Genomic DNA, 18383 nt, shown 5'->3' on the forward strand with positions numbered 1-18383 from the left:
CCAAAAAAAAAAAAAAAAAAAAAAAAAAAACAACTCCAAAATATGTGATTTGTGTACAAGAAATACATTTCATCCAAAATGAAAATACACAATTAAAAACCAAAGGATGGAAAAAAATATTCCAACAACGAGATCCCAGAAAAAAAGTGGGAATAGCTATCCTAATTTCAAAGTGGAACAACTCCAGGCACATTCAGCTACCTGATCTCTGGCAAAGGGGCTAAAACTTTACACTGTAGGAAAAATAACTTCTTAAATCGTACTGGGAAAACTGGCAATCCACATGCAGAACATTAAATAGAGACCTATATCTCTCACTATATACTACAGTCAAAATGGATCAAAGATCTAAATAGTCAAACAGAAATAATCTGCAGGAAGATAACCTAAGTAAAACTCTTTTTTATTGTAGCTTTTATTCCCAAAGGTATACAACCATTACCACAATTTAGTTTTAGAATAGTTTTGTCATCTTCCAAAGAATCTCTAACCCATTTGCAGGCATTCTCTATCTTCCCCAGCCCCTGGTCCTTCTATGTCTAGCTAGATTTCTGTGGAGGAATCATACAATTATGTAGTTGTCTATGCCTGACTTCTTTCACATTTTGTAGTATTTTCAAGATTCATTAACACTACAGCATGTATCAGTGCTTCATATCTTTACTGCTGAATAATTTCCATTGTATGAATATATCAAATTGTATTTTTCCCTTTGTCAGTTGATATACATTTGGGTTGTTTTCACCTTTTGACTTTATAAATAATGCTGCCATGAATGTTTGGATATAAGTTTTTGTTGACATATGTTTTCAGTTCTCTCAGGTGTGCATTATACCTAGAGTACTGGCTAATATGGTAATTCTATGTTTACATTTTGAGGACTCACTGGCAGTATGTGTGGACTCAGCTTCTCTACATTCTTACCAACACTTGTTATTCACTAAATTAGGTAAGACTCTTGAAGGTATAGACAAAGACTTTCCGAAAAGAATACCATTTGCATAAGAAATAACTTCAAGAATTGTGCCAAATTAAAAAGCTTCTGAAAACAAACAAACAAGCTTCTATACACAAAAAAAAACAATCAACAGAGTGAAGAAACAACTTACAAAGTAGGAAAAAAGATTGCCAGCTAATCCTTGGAAGAAGACTAATATCGTGAATATGTAAGGAACTCAAAAAAATTAGATACCCCTCCCAGGGATTTGGCTCAGTGGTTCCACCACCTGCCTCACACGTGCAAGGGCCTGAGTTCGATCCCCAGTACAAAAAAAAAAAAAAAAAATTAGATATCCCTAAAAATAAAAGACCTAATCAAAAAATAGACAACTGACTAAAATGAATAGACACTTCTCAAAAAAAGTTCAAATGGCCAATAAATACTTGAAAAAATGTTTAGCATCACTAGCCATTAGAGAAATGTAAGTTAAAACAACACCAAGTTTCTGTCTTCTTCCAGGAAGAATGGCTACCATGAAGAAATCAAACATTAACAAAGACTGGCAAGGCCGTGGGAAAAAAGGAATCCTTTCACATTGTTGGTAAGGATGTAAACTAGTAAAATAACTATGGAATTCAGCATAGAGATTCCTTAAAAAAGTAAAACTAGAAATTCCATTCAACCCAGATATTCCCTTTCTAGGTATCTTCCTAAAAGAGTTAGACATCCTATTAAAGTGATATATATATATATATACATCCTTCCATGTTTACAGCAGCAAAATACAAATACCTAAATCTTGGAAAAGGTCTATATATGAATTAACAGATGAATTTAAAAATATGGTATTTGGGCCAGGGATTTAGCTCTGTGGTTCTACTGCCTGCCTCACAAGTGCAAGGACCCGAGCTCAATCCCTGGTACCAAAAAAAAAAAAAAAAAAAAAAAAAGTGGTATTTATACATAATGGAGTACTACTCTTCTATAAAAATGGTTAAAATTTGGGTCATTTGTACAAAAGTTGATGCACCTGGAAACCATAACATTAAGTGAAATAAGACACACAAGCTTAAATCACATGGTTTCTCTAATAAGAACCCCAAAATATAAATAAGTGAAAGAGAAAAATAAAAGACACATACATAATAGGACAGAGGGACATAAATCTTTTGCAAATGAGAAGGGGCCCAATCTATGGAGGTGGGGTATATTAAAAGTATTAAAATGAGTTATATCCATGTACCAAGCCCCCTTGAGGAATGTGACTATTACATACTACAGTCACGTACTAACAAAAAATAATTTAAAAAGAAATGACTGTTCCTTTACTTTATTGCTCTTTATCTGTAATATTACAAAATTGAATAATACAGTCTCCCTTGAGTCTACTAATTTAGGAGGGAAACTCCATTACCTTAGACCAGGGTTTTTCAATCTTTTTACTCTTAGCACTTTGGGTCAAAGAATTCTTCACTGTGAAGTGCTGTTTTGTGCATTGTATAATATTTACTAGTATCCCTTGCCTCTTCCTACTAAATGTCCTTCTCTGCCCCAGTTGTGACAAACAAAAATGTCTTCAGACATTTCCAAATTGCCCTAGGGAACAAAAGTGTCCACAGTTGAGAAACAAAGCATTACAAGGAAAAAGATTCCTTCAATATTAACTATAAGCATCAGTCTCTGGATAAAGAAACTCCCATAAGCATGAGAGTATCAGGTGTTAATACCACTCCTTTTTTCTCTGGAGCTCTGGCAGTGAGTAATAGAGTGTAAGCTACTTCTCTATATATGTATCTAATCATCTACTATTCTGTAAAGGACCACAATACTGATTATGTCCAAAGCAGGCTTTAAGCAGTGCAGACTATAAAGAGTTAACTCCACAACTGGCTTGTTTTGAGAAGCGAGTCTGGGCAAAACCTATGTGCCAAGGTCGGAGTGACTCTTGCTCAGATTCTGGTCCCAGAGCTAAAGCATTCTTTACTAAAATGACAAGGTTAATTATTAACAACAACCTACATTTTATCTATTCTGTTCCTAATTCAAAAATGCTTTGTCTTTTCTTTTACAAGCTTTGCTTGCATTAGTATCCATAGTAATTACATGACTGCACACCCTCACACATAGTTCCCCTTTACCGCAACTGATTACCAATAAAAATCAGTGGCTTGGACTGACTGCTGTCTTTGCTGGCTGCACCAGTACTGGTCATCTTGGCTCCCCAGTTTCTTTGTCTCTTTAGTTTTTTTGTCTTTTGTCTTTTAGTTTTTTTCTCACCCTTGTGTTCTATCACTGAGGAGGAGGTCAGAACCTACTGCAGAGGTCTAAGATACTATTCAATGCATGAAAACACCTTAATTTCAAAGGTTTTCCTTTAAAACAAAACTTCTCTTTTTAGTACTGTATACATTAAAACCATACATTTCAGGGCTGGGGATTTAGCTCCATGGTTCCACTGCCTGCCTTGCAAGCGCAAGGTTCCAAGGTCAATCCGTGGTACCGAAAAGAAAAAAAACACATACATTACTTTTCTAAAGAAAGATGCCAAATAATGGGGGTAGAGAAATTTCAAAGATGTTGCTATCTTCTGAGTAATTAATTATAAACAAATTGTATTTATAATTTATCATTTGGATCTCAATCACTAACCAAAAAGCTAACGTGCAGCCTTTAGTATAATACTGATTCTAAATTAATGACACAATAATACATTTTTATATTTTTGAAAAGTTATAAACATAATTCAAAGTATGTCAACAACAACAACAACAACAAAAAAAAACCATTTAGCTTGGGTATAAAAAAACACCATATATGCTAACAGTACAATACTATTTCAATCAATGTTGCAACGCTAAAATGAAAAATAATCCAGATGAGGACTCTAGATAACACCAACAAAAGCATCTCCCAAGTAAAAACAGTATCTTAGGTGAGATAAACACATCTAAATGACATCCTGAGGGAGAATAAGCCATCTTATGTGAGGTCACACCTCTTTACAACTCTCTATAAAACAAAACAATCTAGAATGAATAAATAAAAAACATTATTTAGTGTAGATCTTTAAGATGTCTTCTATTTGCACTTTAATACTTTTACCACATAAAAGGAACCATGTCATTTAAATTTCGAAAGGACTCACTCTCAAAATTACCACTAAAAACCTGCATTATTTGACTTTCACAAGATAGCCTAACTCTATCACTAAAAGTATTTACTTTTTTCCCCAAAAAGAAAAAAATGTGTATATTTATTTGTTTGTTCACTTCTTTCATTCAACTAATATTTTTTGAGAGCCAAGTGTTCATCAGACACTATCCAAGGCCCTAGAGAAAAAAAAGAGGCAGTTTATACAAATTCAAGGACTTGTTGCATTTTGTCATACTTCTCTACTACATCTAACAGGGCAAGTTGGTAAGTTTCTCATAAAACCAGCAACCAGCCATGAGCAAGTGGCTAACAAGCTGCTGACGGTTTAATATGATTCTAAAGTATTACTAATTCTCTCGCTACTTGCTTCAGATTCCTGAATAAACAGTGAAGCTGTTTGTCTTATCTCCTCCCAATTTTTCATCAAAACACAAAAATTGACCATTGTTTTGCTAACTAAGAGACCATATGCCAAAGTCTGAATTAATTTCCAAGAACCGCATGATTAGTGAGAATTGACCAAGAAGTATGACTGACCAAGAATATACGTCTGTACTTATTACATGCTACACCTGAAATCTTATCTCAAATGGGTAAATGACTAAGTGAGCAAACAAGCAAACTGAAACAGGAAAGTGAACCATAAAGAAAATGAGCAAAGTATTTCATCCATTTCCATCGTCTAAGCTTAATTCTAAAATATAAGAGCTATCGCTACCCAAAAAGTGGGCTGCCAGACAGCCTGCTACATGGAAACTCTTTCCCAAATCCAACATGACTAGATTTATTCCCTTCCTTTTAACTTTCCTCCATGAGGTCTTAATCCATAAGAACAATAGCTTTTAGAAGTACCATAGCGTTAGCTCTGTGCAGACAACAAGCAGGAGCAAGAAAGGCTGATTTGTGAAACAGGAAAAGCACCGTGAGGAGAGCACAAGAAGGAGTCTACTTTCAAGTTCAAAGAACTGAAAACTGGTCCTGTTCTCCAACTCAAAAAACGTTTAGTTTGAGCCACAGAAGGCCCATCACAACACAGCAGAGGTAAACATGAGTGTCAATTAGCCAAAAGAATTGTGTAAACCAAGGAAAGGTGTACATATATCTGACTTCCAGGACTACACACAGAAACATGAAGCTGTCAGCAATGAAAACTTTAAAGAGGCAGACTAAAGTACCTCATCCACCCAGTCTCTGCTTCAGTAAAATATTGCAAAAACAAAATAAACATAAAGAAGGTAAAATATGGACTAGGGAGAAAGGTATCTGGTAATTTTCTACAAGAAAAAAACTTCAAATGCAGACCTCAAATAGTTACAGAGAATGTGACCTCTTATATCCAGGCTGATGAACAGAGCTGGGAAAATATCACAAGATGGATTCAGGATCTCGGACAAGCCTACATGTGACACTTCCTTCCCTCTAGCAAAGAATCCTGTGATTTTCATTCACTATCTTACTAGTCATTACCACCAAGATGGCTTATATATACTTAAAAACAATGTAGCCATCATAATAGCACCATTTATATTATTTAAGTACTGATGCTTAGTGCTTTACATATATGATCTTCCTTAAAGCTCATCCTAAGCTTAAAAGGCTTTAATACTCTCCATTATTAACACAGGAATTGAAGATATAAAGGGTTGAGTAATGTACTTTGCAGTGTAAAGTATCAGAATTTAACCCAGATGTCTATTCCAAAGTCTTCACCTTGTGCTATGCTATCTCAGTATAAAATCCTGAATTTTCTTCCCCAGCACACGTTTCTCTATTATCCATCTCAGGAAAAATTATGATGGCATGTATCAGACACTTTCCCATCATTAAAACAAAATACCAGGCACTCATAACTTAAAGGAGAAAAAGTTTATATTGGCCCAGAGTTTTAGTGGGTTCACGCCATACTTGGTTGACTCCAGGCAGAAACCGCCTGATGGAAAGGTATAGTGGAAGAAAGCTGCTAAACTCATGGCATCGAAGAAGCAGAGACAGAAGAGGAGAAACAGAGATAGGAAAACATTCTTCTAGTTCCCACTCTAGGTAACCTGCCTCTTACTAGGCTGTACCTCCAAATACATGAGACTTTGGGGGTACATTTTAGATCGAAACCATAATGCAGCACTACCAACTGCTATAGACAGAACCACAGGTGTTACCTTGATTTCACTTTCTCCCTTTATTCCACATAGCAAGGCTTACAACTTCATAATATCTCATGAAATTTTAGTTTTGCTTGCTTTCTAGTGCAACTGAGTTCTGTTTAACAGCATCACCAGCATAGATTATTGCAAATACCCTGGGTATCTCTCCATCACAGTGGACTGTGAGTAGCCATGTCCTCCTTAAATAGCCTTTTGCATCATATCTATTTGGAAGTATGGTCAAGTGACTAATTAGATTAGTAAAAAGTTAGATTGCTCAAGAACTGGTCTTGGCTGGTCACAAAACCTGGGATAACATGTAGGTTCATGTCAACAATGAAGGAACAAATGTTTAGCTATAGAGATAGTGGTCTTACAAAGAGATAAAAGATGGATTAGATTCTGAAAGCTTTCCCATTCATGGCTCCAATGCCTCGTGAGTTCAATATATGTCAGGCTAATTAGGTAAATTCAGAATGGTTCTAACCCATTCTCCTTTCACTTAAAAGTATAAACTGGAAGGTAGAAATAACCCAAACATCCTTCAGTGGGAAAATGGATAGATAAAGTGGTACAGCTATATAAAGGAAAATTCCTCAGCCTTAAAAGGAAAAAATTTAATACATACAGCATGGATAAACTCTGAAGACATTATGTGAAATAAGTGAGACATAAAAGGTCACATATTGCATATTGAAGCCATACTCTTAAGTGAAATAAATAAGACACATGTGTAAATACCAAATAGTTTCTCTGGTGTGAAAAACTAAAAGTGTAAATTGTATAACTGTATACAAATTGTATAACTGATAATGTGAAATAGGAAGAAAAGGGCTAAAGGTGTAGGGGAATTGGGAAGAGTAGGGGAAAGGAAATAAGGGAAAAGAAAAATATGAGATAATGAAAAACTGGAAATAAAGTGTTTGTGAATGGGGAGGGGAGGAGGGGGTGAAGGGAGGGCAGAAGAACCAAGATCTGTTATGCAAGGGTACAAGATCCCAATGATGAATGTAACTGTACTGTACTTAAAAAGCACCAATAAACTCAATGAAATTTTTTTTAAAAGTCAAATATTGTGTGATTTAACTTATATAATGTACCTAGACTAGTCAACATCATAAAATTAGAAAGTAAAACAGTGTTTACTGGAGGGAAAGGCAGACTTGCAATATTGATTAATGGATAGAGTAACTTTTGGAAAATGAAGAAAATTCTGGACATGAATGGTAGTAATAATTGCACAGTAACGTAAAGGTACCTATACTGTACTGAATCATACACTTAAAAATGGTTAAATGACACATTTTATGTAATATATATTTTACAAAATCAATAAAAATTTAAACTGGTTTAAAAGTGGTAATGTTACTTGTACCCAAAGCATCTTAAGATATTCCAAGCCATTGCCTCCTAAAATATCAAACTGATCATTTATTTCACACCCAAACCAACAACTCTCCTACAACATCACTATTAAGACCAAATTCCTTGGCATGGGATATAAGAAAGACATTCTATGTTCTTGACTTATCTTTTCTCTTAATGCTTTACAATCCCCAACTACTATACCTTCAACGAGGTCTTCATTAATGTATAGTGGGACTTGTTAGACCCAGAAGCTAAGAGAATGTTCATATTGGTTCTCTTACAGCACATCTGTAGTACAAAAAGCCAGGTGTACCCACTTAATAGCCAAAATTAATATCAGAACATATATTTCCAGTAATAGTACAAGTCAGATGTTCAGAGAACTCAGAGTACAGTCTATCTAAAAATGCTGGATTAAATACTTTAATTTTTTTTTTATTAATGGCTGACTCAGTAAGAGATGAAAGCCAGAAAAGACAAAGATCTACAAAGCTACAGAGGGATATGCATGTACGAGAGCTAATGTTTTCCCTGTGGTCTTTGCTGATTTCTAATGCATAAAAGTCTAGGTTTTAATGATCCATGTCCTACAAGGAACAGGCACAAATCCTGGGGCCCGAACATCTGGGAAGAAGGAAACACAAATCTCTGTTGGAGAAACATACTCTGAAACCAAACTTCAAGAAAAAAATTCCAAGGAATGAGAATTCATAATTTCAAATGTAGAAATAAAAACTATAAGAAAGAATCAGCATAATCAAAAACATTACAATATCTTATCCAAAAAAAATTCCAAGGAATGAGAATTCATAATTTCAAATGTAGAAATAAAAACTATAAGAAAGAATCAGCATAATCAAAAACATTACAATATCTTATCTGTAAAAACTGTGGGCATCAAGAATAAAATATAAAGAAGCACTTTTTTTTCCATAATTCTTGAAGAAACAAAAAAAAATGAGATTATCAATAAAACCTAATAAGCTGAGAATAGTGGCACATTTCTGTAATCCCAGCACTTGGTATGCTGAGGCAGGAGGATTACTATGAGCTCCAGGCCAGCCTGAGCTACATAGTGAGTTCAAGGCCAGCCTGAATTACATAGGAAGATCCTGTTTCAAAAACAAAAAAGAGCACACAAGGCTGTGTGCCAATAAAACTTTTTTTAAAAAAGAACTAATAAGATTTATAAAAAGAACCTTCTAGCAACAAACAAAAAATGCCACTGAAATTAGAGCAAACTGTACATTTGTACAAATGAGTAAACTGGAAGGTATGAAAAATTATCCAGTGTTCAGCACACAGAATCAAAACCACTGGAACTATGAACAGAGGTCAAGAATAAGTAAAGTCCTTCTTACATCTAATCAGAGTTCCAGAAGGCATTAGAATGGAGAAGAGACAATAGTCAAAGGGAAAATAGTTGGATATGTTTCAATACCGTATTGATAAAGATGAGAATTTTCAGATTTACAAAATCCAACACATTTATCACCAAACTAAATAAGAGAAAGCCACAACACACCACAACAGAATCTAATTAGACAACAGAAGTGAACAAAGACAAACTGAGGATCAAGTAGAGACATTGAGCCTATAATGGGATCAGAATTTAAAAGAAAGCAGACATTAGAAGAGTTAATATGTGTTCATTACAGTAGTTTTGAGAGAAATTTAACTAGAATTCTGTATCACAAAATAGTAAAATTATCTTTTGAAAACTAGAATGAAACAAACATATTCAGAAGAACAGTTTACTAACAAAGATTCTCAACAAGGCTCTCTAAAGATACCCCCAAAAGAAGAAAATAACTCTGAATGAAGTTTGCGAAACTTTTTTAAAGTGCAAGTTTTTAAAAAATGATAAACAATCCCAAGCAAATATTAACTGCATAAAGCAATTATAATATCTAATTTGTGAAGTTGCACAAAATCAGGACAGAACTAGATCTCTAGATACCAGCATAAAAATTGGAAAAAGGTAAATGGAATTACAGTTTTTTGCCTGGACCCAGAGGAAAATAGTTCTAAGTTTAAATTTAATATGAATGTGTCTTAGTCTGTTCGTGCCATTACAGCAAAATATCATAAATTAACAAAGTTTTGTAAATAGGGGAGGAGGAAGGGGATGGAGGGAGGGTGGGGTATGGGGAAAATATGAGAACCAAGATCTGTCATGTAAAGGTACAAGATCCCAATAATGAGTGTAACTGTACTGTATACTTGAAAAGTACCACTAAACTCAATGAGAAAAAATATCTTAAATTGGGTAGCTCATAAAAAATAGAAATTTCTCACAAATTTATTTCTGCAGGCTGCACATCAAGGATCCTATAGACTAAGAATCTAGTGAAGGCCCCTTCCAGGTTCATGCATTACCATCTTTTCACAGTGACCTCACATGGTAGAATAGTAAGAATAAAAATAGAAAATAGTCTATTTTCTAAGGACACTAACCCTACTCCTGAGGGCTCTGCCTCATGACCTAATCACCACCCAAAGACTTTACCTCTTAATACCATCAGCTTGGAGATTTGGGTTTCAGCATATGAAATGAAGATGGAAAGGACACAAATATTCAGACCACAGGACCATGCTGAACGCAAACCACAAAAATAGAATTTATAACATTCAACCTGATACAAACAAGTAAAATTGAATTAAAGAAAAAAAATAACAAAAAGTTACTGCAAAAAAAGAAAAGGAGCAAAAAATAATCGAAGAAACAGCTCTACGTATAAAAAATGAATCCAGATACACTAGGAATCACAATCAATGTAAATGAGCAAAAGATAGTCAGGGAACCCAACCTCCAGCTTTGTGCACTGTTCAAAAGAGAGATACACCTTGAGGATAAGGACACAGAAAAGGTGAAAGCTGTCCAGCCAACACAGACATAAATAACACAAGAGCCACACAGTGTAAATATCAAGTAAGGTTTACCAGAGAAAGCTAAACAAGCAGAAAAGTAGCAAATAAACTCATGATGAAAAAACATTACTATTCTTGTAACGGGAATGGACCCCCAATATATCCAGGAAATCCTATCCTAATGGAAAGTCTGCTGAGTAAGTAAGTCACCTTGATTATAAGGAAGTCACTGGAAACAACTGCTTGCTATCAGCCTGTACACACATTGAGCTGAACCCTGCTAGACCAGCTCTGAGCTGACCCAACAAAGAAACGTGGAGATGAGAATCCAAGCTCACAGTTCCTGTCTCCCCTAGGTAAAACACAGGATGGAGAAAAGCACAACCAATAAATTCTACATAAAAGAAAGGTGGTGAATATAGCTGTGAAGATCAGATGGGAAGAATGAGGCTGAATTGGCCTCCTCGGTGAGCACTGAGGGGAAAGAGGTCATACAAGTGTGCTGACAAAATGCAGAAAAAAGAAGATCACAAGAAACCATTTAATATCCATGAGCTCAGGTGAAAAACTTGCAGGACTGCCAAGAATGTGTATCAGCTAAAACTGCACTATACTCGTATAAAAGGGTAAACTGATCCTAGCATTTGGGAAAATCATTTGCCTTTACTAGCAAAGCTGAAGACCTACATCCTATGTTCTAGCAATTCTGATATACACTTGCACAAACATACCAAGTAACAATAACAAGAATATTCACAGCAGCTCTGTATGCAATAGAAAAAAACTGTTAGTCAATAAGAGAGTGAAATAGCAGAGAGAAAAGAATGAATTCCATAATGACCTACACTTACTAATCTCAACAACAAGAAGAAGAAACAAGTCAGAAGATATGCATGATTCCATTTATATCAAGGTCAAAGACTGGCCAAATTAAACAGAATGAATACCACTTAGAAATGCCTACGTGTGTGATACCATAGAAATCTTAGGAAACTTAATACAGGTTGAAAGATAGTGCTGTTCAAGATAGACTGTACTAGGAAGGACTTAACTGGGGCGTGCAAGTCACCAGTAAAATTCCATTTCTTAGACTGAGAGGCTTACATGAACCCATTAAATCTTTCCAAAATTATACATATCAAATACATATACTCTTCTCTAGTCATCCACTTCATAATAAATTTTAAGTGACTCAAAAAAATCCAGTAGGGTTGTTTAGAAATTATCTTCTTGTTTCTTTCTGCTTTAAAAAAGTCTTTGCTTAAAAATGCCCTTTTAATAGTAGTAATATTAGCATCTGGTACATTAAGGGCTACTCCTTTTTTCAAAAAATTACTCTTAAAGATCATGCATACTCGACCTTATATAATGCACATCTGCGTCCTTTCCAAAGCAATAATACAAAATAGACTTTATTGACTTGAACACTTAACAACCACCGCTTTTCTTTACACCAAATGAAACACACCCCGTATGTTTAATGCAAGAAATCATTTCAACTTGTTTTAATGACAACAGAATCAAGACAAATATATTACTTTTTTCCAATTTCTATCTACTGCACGTTTGAAGATATTTTTATGTTCACGTATTGTAAAATCTCCCAGAGAAGGCAGGTCTCCCCAATCCCGGCAGATGACACCTCGAAAATCAATAGTCATTATTAGCTCTACACCGCACTGTGAGCCAGTGACAGATTCGACAGTCCTCCAGGATCTTCTTAGCATAGATTATATATCAGGCCTCCACGTCACCCCTCTGAGTGCAGGGGTCGGCGAGCAATGATGGAAAGACTGCGGGGGAGGGGGAATAAAAAGAGTCCCTTAATCCTATGGCCAAAAATTAGTCTTTTGGTACCTTACAAATTAACCCCTTCTATGCGGATGGAGAAAGTCACCGCAAGAAGCGCGCTCGCTCGGATCTAAGAGCTGGTTAAGCCTGTCGCCTCTGCCTAGGAGCCCTCTCTTTGCTACCCACAGATCCCTCTAGGTAGGTCATTTTGAAAACCTCTTTTCTCACAGGTGGGGAAACAACTGTAAAGAGATGAAGCTGGGGAGTGGGCGATGAAATATACCCTCTGCCACAGAGTAAGGACCTGAACAAAGTGAGGATCTCCGACGATCACGCTCCCTGTATTCAAGAAGCTGGGTGTCAAAAGAAAAGCCCCAGACCCAGGTTTCACTGAATAAGCACCCCGCACCGCCCACACAGGACCCGGAAGAGGGTAGGCGGGGTAACTGTCACAGCCCGAACCGCAACAGGCAAGCCACAGCCGGAGAGCTGGCTACCAACTTCCGCCTCGCTCTTCCGACTCAGTCTGAGGAGAGAAGGGGAAAAGTAAGGCTCGAGGGTTCCCGCGAGAAGAGGTACCTGAAACTCTGGCCGCAGTCCGTCTCCAAACCCGCACCGTAGCCCGTCACCCCACTTCCGGGGGTCAAGTCGCCGCTGGGCGGTGAGAGGTCCCAGGCCCCGTAGGCCCCGCCCCCCCAAGTCCCGCCTTCGTTGCCCTTTTAGCCAATAACTGGAGCCATTTCCGGAAAAGCGTGCGTCACTCACAGCTGATCCCCACTTCCCTACGGAACTCCGCCTTCCTCTAGCGCTGTGAGCAATAGCGTGACGGCTATCTAGATTTTCACTTATTTGATTGGTGGAGCTGGTGAGCTAGTTTTTTTCTGATTGGTCCCAGAAATGTCTACATGGACGCCGGCGGGGCTCTCTTTTTCAGCGGACCGCCTGTTTCGCGCCAGCAGGATCAGTAAACATGGTGGACGTGATGGAGTTGTCTAAATCGCGCATCAACGCCAGCATGCTATCTCAGTTCATTGACCGGCCAGTGTGCTTCGTAGGGAAGCTGGAAAAGGTGCGCGGGCTCTCGGATCTTGTGTTCCTTTGTGTGTAACTGGTAGGAGGGACCCATCGATTGCCAGGGTAACCGACTCGGTGGGTAAGGAGAGTGAGTGAGTGAACGTCTCAGATCATTATTGGCCTCCTGATCACTTTACTTTCCACACTTTTTAGCCTTTGTATATCTACTCTGGCGCATTTTGTGGCGCTGAAACGAACTTATCGAACGTGCTAGGTTCTAAATTCCAGTGGCCCTTGGCTCCCCCCGTTTTTGTGAGTTACAGATCTGACTTCCACGTCTGGATTTTGGTTAGCCATGCTCGACTGACATCTAGTCTAACGAGCTTATTTTCTTCATTTCTACTCTTGTCTCTCTCCCCAAATTTCATTTTCTCGTTGAAGTCAAATTTCCATAAAACATTGCATCTTTATCTCTTCCAGATCCCATAACAGCCCATTATCTTACTTACTACAATGTTAAAATGTAGGCCCCTCATCCTCCGTGTGAGGAATAGACTGGAAGTCTCAAAATCAGTAACGAGAGGGCAGAGAGAAAGAAAATTTACAAGGGCTTATTTAGTAGTTCATTTTATCCACACATCCTGTAAGTGAAGAGTGTTAATTCTGACTTCTCAAGTAGGGAAAATTACCGGGAGTTTTGAGTGTTTAACAAAAATGCTCAGGGCCATAGAATTTGACAAAAGCTAGCTTTCAAACCCGACCGACTACAGTCTTTGCAGTGTTTCCCAGGAGTGGAACCCAGATGTTTGGCAAAGGTTCTCCTTTTATTCATCCGTGGTACATGTATTATAACAAAATCTTGAGTGCCTGCAGATTCCATTTTTAGATAGTACTTCCTTTAATTTTTTTTTTTAACATAGGTTGCCAGATTTTGCAAGTAAAGACACAGGTCCTCTTACACTAAAGAAATATTCATTTATCTGAAATTGAAAATTAACTGGGTGTCTCATGGCTAGATCAAGTAACATAAGATTGCTATTTGAACCAAATAAACTGTTTGAAAATCAACTGCTTGATGCTCAAGTGAGTTAGGGTCAATCTGCCTATCTTCAATCAAATTTTTTTAATGAAAAATTTTAAAGGTTTTATGTGGGGATTTTTAATTGTATATATCTTTCTTAGATTCATCCCACTGGAAAAATGTTTATCCTGTCAGATGGAGAAGGAAAAAATGGAACCATTGAATTAATGGAGCCAGTATGTTTAAGTATTAACTCTATATATATTAAATTTGGTTCATCTTACTTTAATTTGTTGTTTTTTCTGATTTTTTTGAAGTGGATGTATAAAGAACAAGTTTGTAAAGTATCTCCAGCTCTGCATGATTCTTTGGACTTCATAACAGAGGGGGGTTGTTTGTGGGTGTTTTGTTTTTGTTTTATGTATTTTGGTTTTTTAAGGATCTCACTTTGCCTTTCAGGCTCGCCTTGAACTCACTGTGTAATCAAGGCTGGCCTCAAACTGACTGTATTCCTTCTCCCTCAACCTCTTAAGTGCCAAGATTATGAGTATTCGCATTCCCATGATATTTTAATACATCCCTGAAGTGTTAGTTGGGTAATAATTCTGAATTCTTAGGTAAGACCATAAAATCCCATATGAAAACCCTGTTAAAATCTTTTTTTCCTCTCTCTTTTTGTGGCTGAATGTCCCTGTTGCTATGTGTTGCCCTGCTGCTTCAGCCTCCCCAGTAGCTGGAATTACAGTCATGCGGCATATTTTTATTTACAGATATTTTCAGTTATCATCTATTTCTGCATTTCATGTTTAAAGTGCTTAAAAACATTTTTTGGTCTTTTATGAAAACAGATTCATACACTCTTTGGTTAATGTGTACAGAACACACTTCGTGAAATACAAATTAGAAAAGGATGCTTTTCAGTGAGTCCTTTAAAACAAATTATTGCTTGTAGAAATTCCGGATATTCTTAGTATCTTTTCAGTATTTAACTGTATCTTTGGACCTGAAGCAATTACTAAAGAAAATAAGAGTTGTAATGTGCTGGTAGTTAAGTATCATTTTTCTTGGTACTGGGGATCGAACTTGGGTCCTTATGCTTGTGAGGCAGGCCGGAGCCACTAAGCCAGATCCCAGGCCCAAGTACTCGTTTTTTAACTTGTTACAGTTCATTTTTTACATTGGTAAATTTGAAGTTGCTTTGTTACAATAAAAAACTAGCAAACTGTTTTAACAGCTTGAAAGATGAGTAAACTAAACTGTAATATTTTCCAAATTAATTATCAACTGAAAATGTGATTTAACCAAATACTTTTTGTTCACTGTCTTAGCTTGATGAAGAAATATCTGGAATCCTGGAAGTAGTTGGAAGAGTAACACCCAAGGCTACCATCATGTGTGCATCTTACGTCCAGTTTAGAGAAGACAACAATCCTTTTGGTAAATAAAGCATTCTTGTATTTACAAGCAATTAAGAGGAAAAGTTTTTGTATTCGTTATTGAATTTTGTATTCTTTATTATGTGTTCGTCTTGAGTCTCATTCCTGCCATGCAGTCCCAAAAGAAAATAGGATGTTTCTGCCTTCTTATAAGTAGTCCTTGTAGTGAAGGCTAATATTTGTGGGGGAAAACAGATGGGAAGAGGGAAGGTTATAGTGAATAAATACAATGATCCATATCTCAGTTTTAGAAATTGGATTGTGAAATAGGTTGACCTTTAACAGAGAGAGAGAGAATTGATGTTACAGCTTTCCACTGCAGATTAATTGTTTGCTTCAATGTTTCTTTCAGATCTTGGACTTTACAATGAAGCAGTGAAAATTATCCATGAATTCCCTCAGTTTTTTCCTTTCGGAGTTGTACAACATGAATCTTGATAAACATTTTTGTGATTACAAGAAGCTACACTGATGAATATTAAAGGAATCCCTTCAGATTTTAGGGAGACTTCTTTGATTTCTAACATTTAATTTGTTTTTAAAATTTCATTATCAAATGTTAGATATTTCAATATGCAATTTTTGATGGACCTGCTATATTATTAACAGTTCTCACCTAACGTTCTTTTTTTTTTTTTTTGGTATTACAGGTCAAACCACCTAAGACCCTTTATAAAAAAAGTTGCTACTATGTGGTATGGTCAGATAAGTTGCAAAAGCAAAGCATATGTGGTATGGTCCGATAAGATGCAAAAACAAAGCATCTGGTCTTGTATTTATGTTTCTGTTTTACTAATAAAAATTTGAATGGTGTATACTATTCATTTTTGTCCTTTTAATCATGCACTCAAACATAAACTTGGAATTTCATAACTGTGAGGTCATGTCTTAGGCCTACCAAATGAAACTCTGGGTCAACTGTGTTAAAGATTTACCCACCATTTCATAAATTCTACCATGTTAATTATTCAATATTCAGAAAATGATTTTTTGTTGCTTTTTAATTTTTGTTAGTATGTTTGCAGTACATATTAAATTCATTCATAGTAAGGAATTGGTACATATACATATCTCATCTTGATCCTTTTTACTTCTCCCCTCCCCCCATCAACATCATAAAGTAATTTTGACAATTGAAAAGACCAAGCAGAACCCTACATTGTATGTAATTTGCACAGAATCTATTTCTAGATTTTAGAACAGCATGTACTAATGGCAAACAAGTGACACTTTCATCATTGAAGAAAGAGTTGATGGAATCATTTAATTTTTGTTTCCCTTCTTTCAAGTGCCATTAATTATCCTTAGTGTGTCATTCCTAACAAGTGACACTGGGGATAGGCAGGGAGGGATGCGGCAAGTGTAGGGTAGGACAGTGCAGAATAACTGATGGCCCCTAGCTAGTTGGATTTTATGTCTTAGCCAGCTCTGCAGCGAGTATATAGGCTGTCAGTTATACCCAAAAATATTTATTTTAAATTAATACAGTCTTAAATTTCAACTTCTATCCCCAAATACTCTGCAGGTAAAGGACATTAAAGCATTTTATTATTTGAACTTATGACAGTTGGGGCTGGGGATTTAGCTCAGTGTTTCCACCACCTGCCTTGCAAGTGCAAAGACCTGAGTTCGATCCCTGGTACACCCCCCAAAAAAAAATCACCCTCACTTGAAATTATGACATTGGAAATGAGAGGTATCAAACAGTCTCAAAGTGTTGCCTTCAATTTTTTTAAAAAAGGGTGGGGATCAGTCCTCATTTCAAATGTTAACCTCTGAAACCAGCCAAAATGTTGAGAGTTCTCTGCTTGAAACATCTTGAATTACTGTTTAGAAAATTGCAATAAATGAATCTAGGATCTTGCTTTCTGTTGCATGAATCCTTAACTGTCAATGATTATAAGGCCATATATAGGCTCAGCATCATTTCTGAGCCACTTAACATCTATACCTAAGTTTCCTACCAGCACTGCAATCTGAATGAGTAGTCTGAACAAGTGTAGCTCCTGAGTCGCATATCCCAGATTTTTCTTGCAATAATTCCATTGAAGTACAATTCACATACACAATTGGCCTATTTCAAACATGCAGTTGCGCGGTTTTCAGTATAGTTGTTCAGCCTTCACAATGATCAACTTCAGAACATTTTTGACAACCCCACGTTTACTTTCCATATCCCAATCCTTCCATCACCATTCACTCCCTCTACCTTACACTGAACTACCATGGTCCTTTATCCAGAGTATTAAAAGAAAACTCCAGGAGTAAATGGTTTGTGAGTTTAAAATTGCACCTTCTGAATAATGTGGTAGAAACTGACATCCTGCTTCATCCTGCCCAGGACACAAATCTTCCCTTTGTCCAGTGTACACCGATACCTGCTGGCCACCTGCCCATTATTCACTTGGTGTCTGTCTCAGTTATATTCACTGTTCGGATATAACTGCACGTATCCACAGCTTCAAACATTTTTTGGGAGTCTTGAACTGTATTCTCCCTTGCATAAGGGGCAACTATTGTGCTTTCTCTAAAATTGTCTCCATTCTGGACATTTAAATGGAATGCTGTGATTGTGTGTGTGTGTGTGTGTGTGTGTGTGTGTGTGTGTGTGTGTGTGTGTGTGTGCGTGTGTGTGTGAATGGGTTCTT

The 18383-nt window shown here is 36.6% G+C and overlaps 2 protein-coding genes across 3 annotated transcripts in view; one reads left to right on the forward strand and one right to left on the reverse strand.

Annotated features, from left to right (window-relative positions):
• Umad1 (UBAP1-MVB12-associated (UMA) domain containing 1) overlaps positions 1-12929 on the reverse strand; it is a 213321-nt gene extending 200392 nt beyond the window's left edge. The window contains exon 1 of one of the 2 annotated variants that reach the window (XM_010632044.2): positions 12569-12810. The gene's annotated coding sequence lies outside the window, so the exon portion shown is untranslated. Of the gene's footprint in view, positions 1-12568; positions 12811-12843 lie in introns of those variants that run through there. The other variant, XM_010632043.2, reaches the window with a different exon arrangement.
• A 206-nt stretch (positions 12930-13135) lies between these two features.
• On the forward strand, positions 13136-16560 carry Rpa3 (replication protein A3). The gene is made up of 4 exons (XM_010632049.3): positions 13136-13333; positions 14461-14535; positions 15628-15736; positions 16088-16560. The coding sequence occupies exons 1-4, from the start codon at positions 13235-13237 to the stop codon at positions 16171-16173; spliced, it is 369 nt and encodes a 122-aa protein (XP_010630351.1). The 5' UTR covers positions 13136-13234; the 3' UTR covers positions 16174-16560.
• Positions 16561-18383: the final 1823 nt, after the last annotated feature.

The sequence above is a fragment of the Fukomys damarensis genome, unplaced genomic scaffold, assembly GCF_012274545.1.
Source record: "Fukomys damarensis isolate Sample0158 unplaced genomic scaffold, DMR_v1.0_HiC HiC_scaffold_4, whole genome shotgun sequence".
NCBI classification, from domain to species: Eukaryota; Metazoa; Chordata; class Mammalia; order Rodentia; family Bathyergidae; genus Fukomys; species Fukomys damarensis.